Raw genomic sequence first — 20,298 nt, 5'->3', positions numbered from 1 at the left:
CAGGTCTATAAGTCAGTTTGTTTTCAATATATTGACAGACAGACAGACAGACAGACAGAAAATACATTTTTTTCAGTCCCATGAATTATAGGCTTCTATAGCCCATAGCTATAGACTTCACATTTTGCATGAATCTTTTCAACAGAGAGTTCGATGATAATGCATGGGATTTGGCTGAGCATTACCGAAGCCTATCACTTAAGGACATATCTTGAGAACTAATTTAGGTATGTACTTAACATTTTGTATGAATCTTCACTTTTACATAGGCAAGAGTGGGTTCAATGTTAATTTTATCACTTAGATGGGTAACATGCATCCATCAGAGCCAACAATAATGCCATACAAACTTTCATGGTGTGACAAAAATTCCCTCCACTTCCCACCACTAAATTCACCTATTTATTGCTGTGTTTTGTATCACGCTTTGTATTTACTATCGTACTCGTTTTTTAGTGTGATACAATACATTATCTAGCCTAATTTTACTGAACAATAACTTTTTTTTCTCTTCGTGCAGTTCTGCGTGTAGCATGATGGCAGATATATTCAGATGTAACAAGACAATCTAGACAAGTTCAGTAACCCTTTTTGACTCTTTATAATTTGGAAGTCGGCAATGTTCACCCTTTATGACTCAAACCTTCGTTTCAAAAAATATTTGATACGTTAAATAATTTGATTCCTGTTCCCTATGTTTCAAGTTATAAAGCTTTCACCGTGTTATTGTAATTAAAAACCTGCATTCCCAAAATGTAAACTGTTTGAGCAAAAATATTTATTTTAGATTGTAGCCTATTAAATTTTAAGTTTTGTAACTTATCAAGAAAAACGGATTCATTGAACAACGCTAACACTCCCTCCTTTACTTTAACACAACCAGAGCAAATGCCACTCAAAATAAAGTTGAGAATATAATTTTTTATGTCAATATTTTTAATTTTTTTCAACTTGTATCTGTGAACAGCCTCTTTATTATTATAACTCATACAGCTGACCAATGGTATCCTGATAATTAGTCACAGTTTGCAAAGCTAAATCAAAGACATATACAAGACTTACTGTAACAATAAGAGTAAGGAATCTTCTGAAGTCACCCTTTGACTCGCTGCACACATGCTCAGCCAACGGGCGGTCGTACACTGGAAAATTTCAACTTGATAAATTACTTAAACAGACCAACACTGAACTACCAACACAAACAAACAGCCAAAAGTGTTTCGCTTTGAAGACGTGCAGAGATTTAAGAGTAAACTGTCTCTGTAATTGTTTGTTTCAGGAAACATGAATCTACCTTGGCCCCAAGAAAAAATATGAGGTAATAATTTTTCAGCCCCCCTCAAGCTTTAGTCTTGATACACCACTGTACATAAATAACTAATTAACAGAGGATCAAGGTGAAAAAATGCTCTTTGAAAAACCATGCACATTAACAGTGCTGCTGGATATTTAACAAAACGCACACTGATACTTTGGAACTTGAGCAAAGAGTTGTAAAAAGCGGCAGAGTCAACAATAAGCCAATAATAGCAAGGCCAGGAAGTGTGTTGTAATTTCAGCCTTCGTGTTTGTTCAACAACTGGTCGGCTTCAAATTACATTGAATATTACTGTACTATGCAATGGTTTCCATACAAACAAAAAATACAAAGAAAAACAATAAGATATTAAGGGGGCACTCCACCCAAAATTGTTTTTATTTTATTTTTATAGCAAAATTAATTATTTTATTTTTTTATATATGAGTGTTAGTTATGGGTAACTTTATCCATAATTTTTTGTCCCTCACCCCCCCCCCCACTGGGGGTAACGTTTTACGGATAAAACTAGGATTCACTGTGGCAAACGTAACTTAAGTTGTATTTGAGATAGCCTCATAATTTATTTTTTATGTTGAATGGGATATTTCATTGTGCTACCTCTAGTATGGATACTAAATTATATAAAATATTTCTGTAAAAAAAATTATTTACTTTTTGTTCAAAATATTTTTACAACATTCAAATCAATCAAAATCAATCAAAATCAAAATCCTTTATTGCTCAAAATAACATTTTCATGCATTAGCAACGTCATTAAAGTATACACACAGGGCTAGCTTAACTAACTTATACAGTGTTACATGTTATGCTAAGTATACATCAAAGAAAAAAAAAACAAAACTATATTTAGTCTACTATTTTACCAATTTTTGCAAAAAATCCTGGACACTGTAAAAGGAACCGTCGATGAGGAACTGTTTTAAGTTATTTTTGAAACAAGGTTAAAGAACAATCCACCTTTAAAGCATCTGGAAGTGAGTTGAAAAGTTTAATGCAAGTTGTAAGTTACGTGTTTTTGAAAAAAAGAAGTAGAGTGTTTTGGAACTGGAATGTTAAGCCGGGTTCTAAGTGAATAATCTGAATTTGTGTTAGCTAGTGTCATAAAGTATTCATTCTTTTTAAAAAAAACCAAAGATTCATAAATAAATATGCATGGGAAAGTAAGAATGTTGTTGTTTTTAAATACATATCTACAAGATTGAATGCCTACTTAGCCCAAAAATAATCCGCAAAGCTTGCTTCTGCAATTTTAAAAAATGAAATTGGTTCTGCAGTTCCTTCCCCAAATGGGAACTGCGTAAACAAGATGAGAATAAAAGCAGCCATAGTACAAAAGTTAGTAGTAGTTTGTGAATTAGCGAAAGAAGCCAATTTTCTCAATGCAAACAAACACGAACTTAGTTTTTTTTACTATTTTATTGATATGCAATTCAAATGTCAGGTTGCAGTCAAGTTGAAGACCTAAGAAGCTCACTGAGTCCACACATGATACCATGCACTCCCCTAGCATTACCTGTAAGTTGTCCACAAAACTACGTCTAAGTGTGAAATTCAGAATATGGGTCTTGTCTGTGTTCACAATCATGCCATTTGAGGTAAACCATTGAAGAAGAGCATTGGATTCAACAAAACCATTGATCTCTAAATCCACTTGATTGTGAGCTGTGACCAAAAGAGATGTATCATCGGCAAAAAATACAAATATCTGACTTTTTGGTGCAATGTCTAATATCGTTAATAAATACCAAGAAGAGAAGAGGACCTAACACGGACCCTTGGGGGACTCCCATTTTAATGACCAGAATCATTAGAACACTTTCTTCTTAAAATACCCTGGCTGTCCACAAAGCTGATTTCAACTCGCTGAGATCGACCGCAAAGATACGATGCTATCCAATCATGAGCTTCACCTCTGACGCCCAGCCTCTGTAGTTTACTTAACAGTAACGAATGGTCAACTAAATCAAACGCTTTGCTTAAAATCGACGAAAAGGCCCATAGCACACATTTTTTTATCTAGAGCAGTAACTACTTTGTCAATAAAACAGAACATTGCGTCAAGAGTACCTTTTTGTTTTTGAAACCCAAACTGATTACGGAAACAAAATATTGTGCTTGTCAAAGTGTGATAAAAGTCTAATTGAAAAAATTTTTTCAAACACCTTTGAAAATGTGGAGAGAATTGAGATCGGCCTATAGTTGTTACACTGCTCATTGCTAGCCTTTTTATAAAGAGGCTTTACAATCGCAACTTTTAGAAGTGAAGGAAATGAACCAGACAATAAAGAAAAATTTATCAAATGAACTAGTGGCTTTGTAAGTAAATCTATACATTGCCTTCAGAAGTTTGGACGATACTTCGTCAAAACCTACAGAACTACTTGGCTTTAAGGATAGAACAACATTCTTTAACTCAGTCTCATCAGTAGGGAACAGAAACAGCGAAGAACTCACTGAAAGTTTGTTAGACAAAAGATCCTGAGCCGTGCTGGTCTTAGCATTTAACTTCTCCCCAGGCTTACAAAATAGTCATTAAAGACATTTGCCTTAACAAAAGGTTCATCCACAGGAGTTCCAGTTGAATCCAAGATTCTTCCAATTAAGTTCGTTTTTGAACTACTTCGATTCGTATTTTCATTTATGATGCTCCACATCGCTTTAGGTTTGGATTGAGGCATTTAGAACATACCCTAAAACCTTCTCAGATTTGGCTGAACGAACTGAAGCTCTAAAATCTTTCTTTAGTTTTAAATAAACCTGCCTTCTATGGTCAAGATAATCAAGATCTCTGGTCTGTCTGTGTAAAGATAACAGCTGCCGCTTACGCTCAATAAACTGTAATCAAGAACAATCTTACATGTAGGCTTTCGTTTAATAATTTTTTTCCTGCGAACAGGAAAGGCCAAATCCATATAGTATAGCAAAATTGAAGAAAAGGCCTTATACTTACCGTCAAGTGTTGTCGAAGAAAAAAACATCGTCCCAAGTTTCCTTATTTAAAAAAATTACTAAATGTGGACACATTGTTGGCACTAAAATCGCGCTCAAGCTTAAACTTAACTTCAGAAGATGCATCACAATCAAGAGCCAGAGACAATTCTACTTTTTGAGCCTTATGATCAGAAATTTCAGTTCTAAAACATAAGTGTGTATCAGGGATGGAGCGATATCAGTGTAAACATGATCAAGAATTGATTTAGATCCTTTAAACTCTCGGGTAAAAAACATGTACTAGTTGTTTCTTAAATTAAAAGAACTCATCAAGCTTAGAATTTTATTAGTAACCAGAGTAGATTCAGCTACATTTACATTGAAATCTCCCAAAACAATTGTAGAGCAATTCTCCCCGACGATCTGGATAAACAACTGTATGTAAGATCATAAAATTTTATCAAAAGCACTCCCATCTGGAGAAGGAGGCCTATACACTCCCAAAACCAGAAGAGAACCAGGTCCAATATTCACACTATACTGCGGCCAACTCACAAACGCCTTCTACACAAAATCGACTTACATCATGACAGTGAAGTTGAGAGAATTTCTTACAAGCAAACACACACCACCCCTGTTAATAGTCGAGCGACAATAGGACGAGGCGATTGTTAGTTCATTTAGATTAACCATGGAGACATCTTCATTTTTAAGGAAGTGTTCAGTAAAGCAGACTATGTCCGGCTTTTCCAGATCAACCAAAACCTCAATGGAAATCAAATTGCAAATAAAACCACGTACATTTTGATGGAGCAATCGTAAAGTTCTGGATTTATTTTCGGATTGTCTTAAGCAAAGAGTATAAGAGGGAGGCACTATGGCTGCTTTATCAGTCTGTCCCCAATTTCTAAAAAAATACTCGAGTTCTTTTCATTGTGTTTTGATTCCAAATTTACATGTCTCAATGCAGAAGTTTGACATGCTTGAGAGTTCCATTTAAACGTTTGAATTTCAATGTTTCTGTTGGAAACTAAAACTGGTATTTGTTGTGGAGTATTCAAAACCGTGGGGAAAATCAGACTACTTAATTGAGAAACAATTTTTCTTTTACCTGAATAATTAAGATGCAAGCCATGATAGTGTAGAACCTACGGTCAGCCAGTAAATCAAGAGCTAAAAATGTACAATGCTCAAACCTTGACGCAAGACTTACCAACTCATCATTTATTGTTTTAATAATACCATTCAGGGAGGGTTTGTCAAACCTAAGAGGAAGGGCTACAATAATTACCTTAAGTGCAGTAGTATTCATGAGTAAGCCCTCCAACTCACCAACAATATCCTGTTCACAGTGTCCATTATTTACAATATCCATTTGTACCCGCAAAAACTATTAAAGTATCATTCGAGCACATGGGCTTTACAACAGTTTTATAGTCTTTAATTACATGTTTTAGCGTCCCATTTGGTTTGAAATCTACACAACAATCATAGTTTTGGGGGACAGTTGGACAGAAACAGCCCACTTAGCCCTCGCCCATGGCTGTCAGCTAGAAACCTAATTTTAGTTTGTTTGAAACTTTGCACATTTACAGGAGCAACTTTAGACATACGTTTGTAATTGGAGAGTCATGTTTTGTGTTTTCCACATTAGTAACTACAAAACTGTTTTTAACCCAGCTTTTCTTTTGGTTTTTCCTGTTTGAAATTTTAACTTTTTTTCTAGCAGTAGAGGACTGGGAGGTAGATTTTAGTGAGTTTCCACTTTCCTGATTGACTGGAAGATCTTTGGTTGTATCAGGCAAGGATTTCAGGAGTCAGGTCGGTAAGGTTAGAGAATCTGTTGGAGATTTTTCAAGTTCAACAGGAGTTGTATTAAGGAATTTTTTTGTGTATTCCCTCTGTTTCCTTTGACTACTTGCCAAGTAGATGAATTCTACTTTTTTCAACTTCAAAGATAATTTTTCCCCTAGTGCTTATACTAACATGATTTTCAGAAACTGTGCTAGAATTTGAAATTTCATTAGTAAACTGTTCGGTCGATTTAACTTTCACTTTGTTACTAGAGGCACAAGGAGTACATTTTTCGAACCACTTTAAAAAGTTTTGTCTGTTATTGGGATTGGGGACAAAAATATACTGAGATATTAACTTAGCATTAATCAGTACATTCAATCCACACTCAAAGCCATTGTTCTGTTTAAAACAAGCCACAGACTCCAAAGAAAAACCTAATCTATTAGCTATTTTAGAGGCATATTTTACATTCAGGTTTCCCTGCGGAATCTAGATGGTACGCTACTCTGTTAGAGACGTCACAAAACAATAAGCTCCAATGTGAGCCTTCGTCGTGTTTGTCAACTGTATTCCTGCAGGAGGACATGGAAACCCTTACTGTTGCTAACACCACAAAACACATACTTATACGACTCAAACTTAAGTTCTTGTAGCTGTTTTGATCACATCATCCTTACAACCTATCTTAATAAATCACTGACTGAGGGGTCAATGAACAGAGTTTTAGAGGACACTGTAGTTGGATGGTCATTAAAAAGACGAAAAGTAGGCTTGAAGGATAGAATCATCGAACCAATAATTATTGGTCACTGAACACCAAGTTACATTATTTTTGTAACTTTAAAAAAAATGATTGTTGAAGGAACTAATGTAAATCCATACTACAGGTTGCAGAATGAAATGTCCTCTTTCAAATAAAAAAAAATTATAAGGCTATCTCAAATACAACTTAAGTTATGTTTGCCACAACAAATGAAAACGCGTGAAAACCAAACTTTCGGAAAACAGCCTAGAAAGGGGATGGCTGCTAGCCTGTAGTAAGTGTTAGCGTTTCATTTATAGATAAAATAAACTAGTTATAAGCATTTGAACTGTACTTGTTATATATCAAATTGTTCAGAAAAGTACAAGGAACAAAACTAGGCAAAAAAGAAATTTTTGTAAATTTTTGGCATTTTCATCGATTCTAGGGTGGAGTGCCTCCTTAATGTACTATGCAATAGTTTCCATACAAACAAAAAATACAAAGAACAACAATAAGATATTAATGTACTATGCAATGGTTTCCATACAAACAAAAAATACAAAGAAAAACACAATAAGATAGGAAATTTAATCAATACTATAAATTTAAGCGTGATGAATTCAGTTTATGGTTGATTGTTATGGTAAAACAATTGAACAAATAAATTACTGCACATTGTTGAGACTTAAAACTGTATATCATTGCTAAAGTGTTAGAAAATAAATGTAGTAATATAAAAAAAAAAACAACAAACAAACGTACAATACATATATTATTTGAGATTACTCAAAAACGTAAAATGTAAATAACAAAGTTTATGAATATTTAATACACATTCACAGATAGGAAAATTAATGCTATACTGCTGTGTTTATAACATTCGTTTGCTTCTTTAATTTTTTTGTGGAGAAAATTAAATGAAAATAATGTAGGTAACATTGTTTTGCGTTTTTAATTAAAACCCTATACTTACAAAAAAAACAACTAATTCTGTTACCAATTACTAAATTGAAATGCCAATACACAAAGTGTGTCTTTTAAGGTAGATAATATGAGTGATGAGGTTGGGAAGAATAAAGATTGTTAATATTAATTAGAATATAAAAAGCTCCAACACAAACGGCAATCAAGGGGATTGTATTGGTTCACTGTCAAGTTAAGAAGATTTTGAATTCAGCTACATTGGTAACTTGCTGAAATTCTACTTCCATTGGCAAAATCCATCTTAATGCTACCCAAATAAGGCCTGTCCACCTTTTTAATGATCCATATCGTCATGTAGGACAGCAAACATAATTGAAATATGTCTTGGACTAGGATACACTGGTTTACATCTGTCCAGTAGAACCCAAATTGGAAGTGGCTCAAAAACTAATGGTGTCCCTTACAGAGATTACCCAGCGGATGTCTGGGAATGGCCCATATCATTAACCATACGTGTAGAGACAGATTTCGGGGTAAGAGCTTCAGTCCGCAGATCTAGTTCAATGTGGAGGATGAAATTTGGGAGGATGGATCTCTTCCGTGCCTAGGAGAGGCTGAAACAGCGCTAGTTACTCAATCAGCCAAGAGTACCTCTCTATCCCCTCCCCTCCGTGGTATCAGTTCCATGAGATCTGGGCAGGATATGGGTCTACTCCACTCCCAGCCTCCACTCTTGAGGCTGTGTAGAACAGCTGACATAAAATTGAATACTGAATGGTGGGGAGGAGAAGAGGAAGCGTAACTTCCAAAGTGTGATTGACAAGAAAAGTGTTGTTTCATATTGTACCGGAAAAAGCATTATTACCAGTCAAAGACCTTTAAATTATACATAAATAAAAGACTATGAGTTGTTTTTAATGCTTAGTGGTCTTTGATTTTCTTTTACCCTGTTTCTAGTTTACAATCTGTGTGGTTTTCCCAGATGTGATTTTGATGTTAACCTGTGTGCAGTGGAGATTGTTGTTTGTAAACAAATCATTTTTGTTCTTTGTTCGAAAGTTTTTTATTCTGATTGAGCAAAGCTTTATCATACACTGTTGATTATAATACTTAAAAATGGGTGATCCTTGTAGATCAAGACAGTAATATACGTAATGGTGATAGTTAATAGGTTAAATTAGTATATAGCTTAACGTTTAAGGTTAGATATAAATAAAAATAACAACAAATTAGTATTGACATTTTAATGGAATCTGACATGACTGACTTTGAAGTAGAAGTGTTGTATCGTGTTTTATTTTTTGTGTTTCTTAATTTTGAAGTAATATACTGATTTACACACTGTTCTACAACAGCTAACTTCATACAAAAGTAAAAATAAACACATTAACTTGCAGGAGAGTCAATTTTGTTATGGTTATTTCAATGTGTTGCTTAACTGAAAATAGGTAAAAATTCACCACTTTGCTCTCCCTCTAAAAATATAGAAATGATTTCCATTTGTATTTCTGAAACCCATAAAACTATACGTTTTGTATAAGGTTTTCACAATAAACCTTGTGGAAGTGAACTACAGAACTTATTTATAGACTGCTCTTAATGAAGAAGACCAAATACAGGCATAAACAAAATACTTACACTTCTCGTAGGTTTCGTTGATCTCCTTGATCTCTTTGTTGTTGCGAGTGCAGAGTATCTCTACGAGGGCCATTTCATCACAGCCCATTCCTTTCATGGCCCTGTTGATCTCCTTGCAGAGGTACTCCACAGGGGGCGACATTAGGCCCACGATCACATCCTCGAACTTGCCCCCTAGCTCACTCTTCAGATCCTTGATGAGGTCCTACACAAGCAAATGAGAACTTAGAACTATACATTGGTCATGCTATCATATCAGTTACATAATGACTTTCATTATTCTAAAAGGCCATCAACACTTTGATCAATTGACTCTTTATTGTCAATGACTGGAACCAATTAGTTAGAAGATAGAAATTATACAATTACAACATATTATTAGGTGTCGTTAAAATGAGAAAACATATTGTTTGTAATTAACACAATCTTCCTAGTAAAATAAAAAGTATAATTTATTACATAATCAAGTAACTAATAAACTGTGCTTACTTTTTATACAAAATTAAAGTATTTACTTAAGAAATCGCATACTAATTTAATGACACATGTATTCGAGTACTTTAACAAAACGATGCTTTTGGAACGTACTGTATTCAGTTAAGTAAACGCTTTAATAAGCTGACAATGCTTCTAGGGAACGTCAGGTAAGGAACCTTGGTACAAGAGAAGGTTATGAAATATTCATAACCCGACGTCTGATGAACTTAATCCGAGACTACAATTGAACTAGACAATGATCAACACAAAATAACCAATTATCTTGTCAATGTTACTTCAAGCATTGTGTAACCTTGGAACTAGCAGTTAACTGGATACAGTGGAGGAGACATTGTTCATTATATACAAATACATTTTGATACTATTTTTGTCTCTTGCTTTAGCACAAACTGATTAGTATTACAATAGTAATATACTGTAAACATTTATATTAAATATTACTAAACACGAGCAGGAAATGTATCGAAAATATACATAGGATTGAAATTAACATTATAAAAGAGTGAAAAAATACTAAAAAATTGAATACTCCTTAATGAAGAACTTGGCAATCCGCTGTCTCTGGGTATTTGAGTGTTTGCTTAGAATGATTACGATATTATACTTTGTAACTTATTTACATTCTCATATTTTGTCACTGAATCTTGCAAGATTGACCTCTTTAACATACAAATGATCTAATAATATGCAAGTGACAAAGGTTGGTTTTGCAACCGAACGTAGTAAGGTTTTCGTCCAAGAATGTCCAGTTATTTAAAATAAAATATAGACAGTACACAAAATTATGTTAAAACAAATGGACGTATATGAATTGGATCAGCAACATGTAGAGTATATCTGTGTAAAAAGTGCCAGTTGGCTACATGTTGTCTTTACGTGTGAGGATCTTAATGGATGTCTAGGGGCAACATGTTATTTACAAGTAAATATCTAGATAAAGAGTCCACCTTGGTTGACAGGCCTAGTTTACTGTGGAATTTGATAAAAATTGACTGGATTGAGGAATCTCAAGAGTCAAAAGCTGTATAGTATGCTTAAATGTTTGTGTGTTGCAAGGGCTCAGTTTTGCGAGCACAGAGTGTTGTGAGTACCGAGTAATGCAAGTACCGGATATTGTGAGCACTGAGCATTGTGAACACCAAGTGTTGCGAGTGCTGAGCATTGTGAGCACCAATGAATTTTATGAGTGCCACATGTTGCGAGCACCAATGAATTTGTGAGCACCGAGTGTTGCGAATGCTGAGCGTTACGAGTGCTGAGTGTTGCAAGCACTGATTGTTGCGAGCACCAAGTGTTGCAAGAGCTGAGCGTTGTGAACACCGTGTGTTGCGAGCACTGAGCATTGTAAGCACCAATGAATTTTGTGAGTGCCGAGTTTTGTGAGTACTGTTTGGACTACCTGGAAAGGGTAACATTTTTGAGAGTCCGGACTGGCCTGAATAACCCAAGTGTCAGGGAACTCTTTAAAGAGAAAGTACAATAAGAAAAGGCAAAAAGTACAATAAGTAGATTTACATTATAAGAAAGACATAAAACTTGAATTCTTACCCTGCCATACTCCTCAGTGAAGAACTTGGCAATCTGCTGACGCTGGGCATTGGAACGCTTGGTGAGAATGTCTATGATGGCCTGCTCATTCGTGCCTAGCCCCTTCATGGCGGCTCGGAGCGCAGTTCCATCCTCAGCCGCGTTGAATCCATTGAATGGCACCACAGTCGGCTCTGACTGTTGACCACAAATTAACCTCAAATTGGATTCAATTAAAAATAGAATAATTACTAACAATAATTCAATAATTCATTTTGATTGTACTTATTTTTTATAATCCCACAATGATATGCCTGGAGAGGGATAATCAGTGATGCATATAGAAAATTATTTTGGGAGGGTAAAGGGCCTTGACCCCCCTGAGCCTCCCCTCCTATATACACCCATGAGAGATATGGATATATATATATATATATATATATATATATATATATATATATGTACCCACCATAAATTGCAAATAAACATTTTTGCTTTTTATTAGTGGTGGAGTATAGTACTAAAGGTTAATGTTTAAACCCTTTACCTTTTGAACTCCACTTGTATTATGGAGTAGCAGTGACATTCAATCCTCAAATTAACAAATGGAAACAAAAGGGTTAACAACATACAACAAGCTACAGTAATACTCCTCATTTAATGTGGCGATAATTTCATTGCCATTTAATTCTTACACTTTATCAACACAAGTGGATCAATATCTAACACCCTTAGACTCTCTAGATACTATGGGGATTATATATTTTCCAAATTAGGTGAGCAGATTACATACAAGTTTGATATATATTATCACTCTTGACATTTTTGGGCTATGCCACTAAGAAAAGTGGCAAACTTCTTTTGAGAGGACAATTCCTTTTTCTGCCCTTCCTCAATAACTCTATTGTTATTTTGCATTCTATAGCTTATAGAATGCAATATCAAAGTACAAGTTCTTATTCATTAAATATTTGTCTTAATTCATTAAACATTGCCACTTTGGAGTGAGATCGCTGTTAAATGTGTAAAAATTCATCTGTTTAAAAAAAACAAGAACACTCTTTCATCCAAATAGTACATAATTGGGGAAGGTGTTCCTATATACCAACGTAACCCCCTTATCTTCTCAGCTAAAGCAGTTATGTGTGGAGGCTTCAAACTTGGATTTCTCAAAAAGATCCAACAAAGCAAAAAATATCAAATAACAAATTTATAAAACTTTATACATCTCATGTGATGGTACAGCTTAATTTGTCCCTGTCTGTATTCTCAAAAATAACATAGCAAAACCTCTTTTAGTGATATTTTACGATAACAAATATATGTACCGTATATAACTCTATAAGATTGTGTAACACAGTGTGTTTTTATAAAAGATATTGGTGAACCTTTGCATAAAGACAGAAAACTGTTTGCCTGCGGGAGAAATTTAGACTCTCATATTGTCAATTGTAGGTTTTAACGGTTTCAACAATTTATTTATGCATTAAATGTTAATGTGGCAATGAAAATAACTTAAACCTTTTTAATTGGAGTCATTTGACTGATTCATTTGAAATTTAATTTAATTTTTAATATTCTTATAAAATGAGTTACTGCTATGGTGTTTTTCAAATTTGACACAACAGAACTTCAAGTTTGAAACTGAAGAAAAACGGTAATTCTAAGCAATATATGGGTCAACCTCGATTTTTCTCATATTACAATATAATGTTCCAATAGTCAATTAGAAAAGGAAATGACTAGAATTTCTTGCCGGAAAGCAGTTATAGGGAGCAGGCAACCGCCAGACGGTCATATCTTGCTTAGAATTACCTATTAGTGATCAGGGGCACTGACGTGATCTGGGCTTCAAATTTGGAACTACTCGAGTTAATTTTTTTTCTAAAAGAGCAAGCAGCGCGAAGCGCTGCGCAGCGGGCAGGCATCGTGCGTGATCCTTTTTTTATTAACAATTACTGATAAATTGTTATTACATATTACAATATAATGTAGGTAATGTATGTAAAACAATTTTAAAACACATGACCGTCTGGCCGTTGCCTGCTCCCTATAACTGCTTTCCGGCAAGAAATTCTAATAACTTCCTTTTCTAATTGACTATTGGAACATTATATTGTAATATGAGAAAAATCGAGGTTGACCCATATATTGCTTAGAATTACCAAGAAAACTTTTTAAATCCTGATACCAAATTATGTCTGAGGACCTACAAAAATAAAATTGTGCATCTTAAAAAGTGTTTGAAATTGTTTGGTACATTTTTTTTAACACGTGGAGTTCTCATAAGTGATTCTGAGAATTCAACACCCTGTATGATGATATCAGTCCATCTCATTAAATGAGACAGCCACACCCTCCTCTCACCTCCCCCCCCACTCTTCCTCTGACAGTTATTAATAGACAGAGCATCCCTTCACGCAGCACTGTTAACACCACATTTGTAAAACAAAACGCAAAACAAATAAAAAGATGAACACAACTGTTTCCTTTTTGTCAAGGGTTCTGAAATGTCTATTCTATTCTTTGTCTAATTTTAAGTACTGCATATAAAAGCAGTTTCTTTATTTCTCAAGGTTATCAGTATCATTGACATTGAGATAAAACAAGATAGCTTAATTTCATACTAATAATGTAATATTCACTACATTCTTTTGAAATAAGAGGACGCTATTATTCAAATGAATGGCTTAAAAACTCCCTATCCCTAACAGAGAGAAATAATAAAAATTAAGATTAACAATTTTAAATTGAACAAGCTTACATTAAAACTGTACTTTTGTTTATAAAACTATGAGATGATCCATTCAGATGATTTATAATTTGACTATTATTCTATACTTGGTATTTAAAGGCTTTTAAGAAACAGTTCTTGAGAGTTAGCTGTACTGACCAGATCTTGTTTTATTTTATAGGAACTAAATGTTAAATTTCCTAACGTATTTACATCCTTGTTTTGTCACAGAATATTACATGATTTATCATGTTTAAGATATGTAAGTGACAGTTTTTGGTTTTAAAAGAGAAATTTGTAAATATTTCCATATTAATTAAAATGCTGAAACATTGATGTGCATGAATTGTCCCTGTAGGATTCCTGACAATTATATACAGTATTTCTGAGTAAAAAGTGCAGAGTTTAGATGTCTTTACATCAGAGAAACTCAATGAATGGCTAGGTGCAATACATTATTACCTAGAAATATTGAGATAAAGGGATGGTTTGCATGGTTGACAGGCCTAGTTCACTGTGGAAGATGATATTGATTGAACAGATTGAGATTCCACTGTGTAAAAGGTCGTTTAGTAACTTTAATCTGGGGAAGTCATGGCCAATCATCCCTTAATTGGTAATGACTAGGCTTGTTATTACTTCCTTCCCCTAAGGTGGGTATGCATTAGGCCACAATTGTCTTGAACCTGTTGCTACACTCCACCCTCAACACTAAGGGCATTTTAGGTTTAAGTGAATCGTGGTATACAACAACATTGACATTTATAAATGAATCACACCTTTTAAAATGAGTCACTTCACATGATTTTATCTTGTTCTAAAAGCTCAAAAACAGAATTAAACAATTCTGTACAATTTCAATAGTTTGTTTGATCAATCAATGCTATAATTATTATTTTGGACCTTAATCCATTACTATTTTCAGTATGATTGAGACATTATATTTTAAGACATTACAAATATTTATTATTTGCAGAAACAATTTATATCTATCTTTGAAGCTCAACTTACACATATGTATGTTTGTTAAAAAAAACACTACAGAGTACCCACGCCCATTTTGCAGATCATATACAAAGCCACTTAAAATTTACTGAAAAGAAATCACAATTCATTATTATTCACCAATGTTAGTGCTCACTTAACTAATTAAATGTAGTCATGATGTTATGACTAAACTTTAATGATGATCAATCTTACCCTGTAGTAGTTCATGATTAATGCAGGAAACACTGAGAGTTTCTTATCTGAAACACAGAAAGTAGTGCTGTTGAGAACTATTAATTAATGAAGAGTAGTCTGCCACTTGACTGATACCACAAAGTCTGATTAAACACTACATTCAAAACAAGATAAAGAAAAAACTGTTTCTGTTCCACAAAACTTAATATTTACAATTAATTTCTCACAGATGCACAACACATGTGGTTTAGTCATTCAATTGTTGCCAATTTGCGTGATTAGGATATTCTACAGCACCAATTTAAAGAGCTAGTAAAACTGAGTAAACAATGTTAAGCAGTACTTTTGAAAGTAAAGTGGAATGTTTCAACTTTAATTCACTAAACAATTACAAAACTAACATTTAAATTTAAGTTAGCAAGATATTCTGTTAATACAAATTGAAATTGATTGACTAAATTGACTATGGAATGCTGAATCAATTAATAAGGCAATGTAATAGCAGTTTCAATTTTAATGTTGTTTTGATAGCATATGATATGCTGATAACAATAAACAAAAAATTAGATAAACAGTTTTTTACAGGAAAACGTTTGTCTTTCTGATATCGTTATCACTAAATTTGATAGCACTACTTGATCAGTTTACACTACTTTCGTAGAACTTCATCTGGTGTATCTAAAAATAGAATTGGTAGGTACCGACTGACATATCCGGCGCCGGTATTATTCTCAGCTTACAATTATTAATTGAGCGTTATCTTTGCGAAAATGATAAAAACACCCATTGGCAATTACCGCAAATCTACATTCATGTTGTAGTTAAAGTTTATTTTGTCGTAAACAATTGGTCTTGTATGATTGATTACAACTTACAGATTGGCAAAACTTCAGATGAGCCATTGTTGGAATATAAAAGATTTGCAACAATACTTCGAACATATTCTCTATTTGTATTGTAAGTGATAACGTTCTAATATTGTATTAATAATCAAATTACTAAACCGTACAATATTAGTGAGATGATTTAACAACAAACTGCACTTACCTTGTTGGCGGAAACGAAGCCCAACTGTGGAGTGTACTGACGATGCCTACACTACTATTTCCTTGTGCTATTTTCATTCCATTCCCGTATCCCGTTGGACAGAGTGACGACACTCCCATTCAGTGTGGCCAACCAATGCGTCGCCAACACGAAATTTCCCCGCCTCTGACCTAACTTTGTACTACTGATTACTATCAGCTGATGGGTCTGTTGTGAAATTTAGGACTTGCGTGTGAGCAGCCTCATTTCGTTCGCACAGAATCCGTCTGTTTCATCATAATAAACATGAAACCAACCAAGTGCAATGCCGGACTTAAATGTTTCGGACTACATACAAGCAAAGTTGCGGTTTCTCTCTCAAACAAGTATATAAACACAAGATGTAACAGAAACTGCCAAATATTTATATAGTTTATAGAACCAATAAATATATTATAAAACTATATCCTAGTACGTATAGGAACTAAGAAAGAGAGGATAACTAGTTTTAACCTCAAGGAATTTCACAATATATGTTTTATTTGTCAATTAAAAGTGCCGATATAATTCAGTATAACATTCACACATTAACAAAAATATAAAAATACACTCGAAATACGACATAAAATGGATATTATAGTGTTTCTTTCAATAAATTGTTGAAGTTCTCTCAAACTTGCCCTAAGTTTAATAACATAATTATATAATTTCTATTAACTACAGGAAATACTTTAACTAATGAAATGATTTGTTAGGTCAAAATATGCAAAATCTATATTCCTATTATATTTTATCTATTTGTCCATGTGCTTTCCTTTGAACAAATCTTAACACTGAAATGGTCTAAGTTATATAATATAGTTACAATTTGTAATGAATACATATATTTTACAATACCCTAAATTACTATTAAAACTAAAAGTGTTGATTGGTTCAAAAAAAGTCGTAAGTTTAAAATTTTAAATACACTATAACTGAAACAATTTTAGAGGAATACGTTTTCAAAGATGCAAAGAAAAGGTAGATATGCATACGGAAAAGGAAGCAACAGTGGACAACATACAACTTTTTTGTATATTCCAGTCAAACAAATTAATAATTATAGTTTGCCCTTTTGTCGGCTCAAAAGTTACTGTGGTCAAAACGTCAGTTCAGGCCATTTAAATTAACTTCCGATGTAATTTATTTACGGTCCCATTGTTAATGTTGCCCCACCAAAGAAAAATGTATATGTTGCTTTTCAATATGTACTTGGGTTAAAAACTGTCTACTACCAGCACTTGTAATCTACTAAGTCCAATACTAAAAGGTTGTTTTTGTCCTAATGAAGAAAATATTTACGACTAAAAAGCTACTGCGGTAAAATGGGTAAGTTCCGGCCGTTTAAATACACCCTCGGTCTAATTTATCAACGGGTCCACAGTTGAATTCCCGTTGTTGCAATAACCAAAAAATATACACATTTGTGATAAAGTTTATAATAAAAAGGCTAATTAAAAATAAATCATCTACTTCCGTAGCTTGTGATCTGCTTCCGGTTTAAGGAAAAGAGTGTGACATCCCTTTGATATTCCTTAAACTACAGTAAAAATGTTAAATGTAACACAGTTAAATGTAAACAAATATTTCTGCCCTTCAGTTGAAAGTGTCAACAACTGTGAGTTGTCAGTTTATTTTGGACTGGCTTCTAAGCGATAATTGTCTATGATTGTCATATAGACAGCATAATATATGCTCGACAAAAATATGTCCGAATACACAAGAACATTATATACCAGTAATAATTGATCTAATTTAAAAAATACAGTTTTCTTCAAACGAAGTCTGTCGTTTACACAATTGTTTGTACTATGAGTAACTTGTATGTCCGGCGAATATAAAGTTAAAACTTGATCCAGGAGTCTCTTCGCTAAACGATTAATGTCCACTACTTATGGCCAACACGGATGTAGCCTATTGCTCGTTTTCTCAATGACGCTAAAGGGGCTGTCATCTTCGGACAGTCGATGGGAGCCTATAGGGAGTGTCTCAGACGCCACCTTAAGCCTTAACTTTCTTTTTCCTCTTTCCCTCTTTGTTTAGTTGCTAAATTGTTCCCTTTTTTGAGAGACGTATTCAACACTGTATTTTTACCTGTTGTTTTTGTTATTATTGTTGTGTAACCGGTTTATTTTTATCGTTTCCCGTTTCTGTTATTTTTGTTCTTAGAATACTTTTGCCGTTCTTAGAATATTTAATCAATTTATTATAATAATTTTAACCTGTTGTTCTATTAAGTAGTTTTAATTAAATTATAGTGGCTCCACCCCTACATGGGTTTTATTTTAAAATGTTACTGTTCTTATGGATTACTTGCAAATGCATTTGTTAAGTTTATTTACTGCACAATATTGTCTCAAATCTGTGTAATGTGAAGCGTCGAAATAAATAAACAAGTAAAAAAGAGATTATTAGTATACCTGTTGTTAGGATGCACAGATAATCGAATGTTGGTTCTTGCATTTTTATCCATCCCCTTCACCCCGCTCCTAACAACGTTGCCATTTTTACGAGTAGGGAAAATTACTGATAGTCTCAACATCGGGAACAACTGGTGGTCAGATGAGATATGGCAACACTGCATCAAATGTCATTGGGCTATTTTGGCGCGGGCTGCTCTAGTGACGTAACCTTGATGTAAACATTAATCAGTCTGGAACCCCCACAAAGTCATTCTGATGCGTCAGAAGGACATGATGAGTTTGATGTGTCACTTAGATGTGAGCGAAAACCTTGACATACTACGTCATCACTTTGACGTGTCATTTCCGTGCCCTTTAATTACATTCGCCCAAATAATATGTGGTAAACCCAGCAGCGTACAAACTGGATTTATTCTTATAAGAAATTGCAAATGGAGTGCGTTTTTTTACATGTACAACAGGGCATTCATTGACATATTATAGTTAGTACAATTAGGAAAAGTAAAATTCACTTACCACTAATATGTTAATTCAGAACATTATAATTATTAACTATAAAAATTGAAATATAAATAGTAAAATTAAATAATATAAGGTAATTTAAATTCAAAAATAATAATTTTGTAAAATCGTGACACACATTTTTTTAATGTCGTTTGTATAACAATTACAATAGTTTATGTTATAAATTATTTGAAAATAGCGAATTTTAGATTTAACTGGCTGAGCGTTATCGAAGTCTATCACTCGTGGTATTGAACAATTTCATATTTTTTTCACCGAATACTAAAGATATATTCAATATAAATATTTAGATATACAGGGTGTTAATTCAGTTCAGCGTGGGCTTGATAATTCTCGAACGATTACAGGTAAAGCAATAAAACTTGATAGATCACTAATGCACTAATAAATCTACTTTTTTAAGTAACTACCATTTTTTATCATCTCAGGGGGCTTGCCCGCAAGGAGTTAGAGGGAAATCTTAAATGAGGGTATAGGTCGAATAGTACATCAAATCAAAGATATTTATTAGTAGAGTACAATGCCGTAAATCCGACCTCAAAGGATCACTCTTTAAAAAATTAAATTACGCTGATTTAAAGTTTGAAACATTTACAATTGTAGGTTTTGTTATAAATGGTTTAATATTGTTGTTTTGGCTCAAGTTGTGAAGGTTAAACTTAGTAAATTAATACTGGAAGAAATAGTTTTTAAGGAAGTTAGTGACTTTTCATATCCAATGAGGGAGGATGGTCTACAAGGAGTACGGAAAGAAATTTAACTCAGCATAGCTCAAGATGTACATAATTTTAAAGGAGTTCTTTAACAGAAACGAATGATAAAAGGAATAGCCTGGTATCAGTTATTACAATAGAAAGTTCTTATTTTTAGGTTGGCCTTTGGACTTTACACTTAGCCAGTACACTCATTTGAGTTTTCTGATATAGTAGTGCAGTCCAACTTTTCTTCAGTGTATTATTCAAAGACTTTGGTGCTGATAAAGTGACGG

The 20,298-nt window shown here is 33.7% G+C and overlaps 1 protein-coding gene across 2 annotated transcripts in view; it reads right to left on the bottom strand.

Moving 5' to 3' along the window:
* The window catches only part of LOC124367474 (annexin B10), a 34,900-nt gene extending 18,412 nt beyond the window's left edge, over positions 1-16,488 (bottom strand). For both annotated transcript variants that reach the window (XM_046824312.1, XM_046824313.1), the window contains exons 1-5: positions 16,345-16,488; positions 15,316-15,362; positions 11,403-11,579; positions 9,357-9,561; positions 1,063-1,142 (exon numbers count right to left, since the gene is read on the bottom strand). In XM_046824312.1, the coding sequence (XP_046680268.1) occupies positions 1,063-1,142; positions 9,357-9,561; positions 11,403-11,579; positions 15,316-15,330 (477 nt within the window). In that variant the 5' untranslated portion in view covers positions 15,331-15,362; positions 16,345-16,488. The remainder of the gene's footprint in view (positions 1-1,062; positions 1,143-9,356; positions 9,562-11,402; positions 11,580-15,315; positions 15,363-16,344) is intronic.
* Positions 16,489-20,298: the final 3,810 nt, after the last annotated feature.

This window comes from Homalodisca vitripennis, chromosome 8 (genome assembly GCF_021130785.1).
Source record: "Homalodisca vitripennis isolate AUS2020 chromosome 8, UT_GWSS_2.1, whole genome shotgun sequence".
NCBI classification, from domain to species: domain Eukaryota; kingdom Metazoa; phylum Arthropoda; class Insecta; order Hemiptera; family Cicadellidae; genus Homalodisca; species Homalodisca vitripennis.
This window is presented reverse-complemented; position numbering and strand designations above follow the sequence as displayed.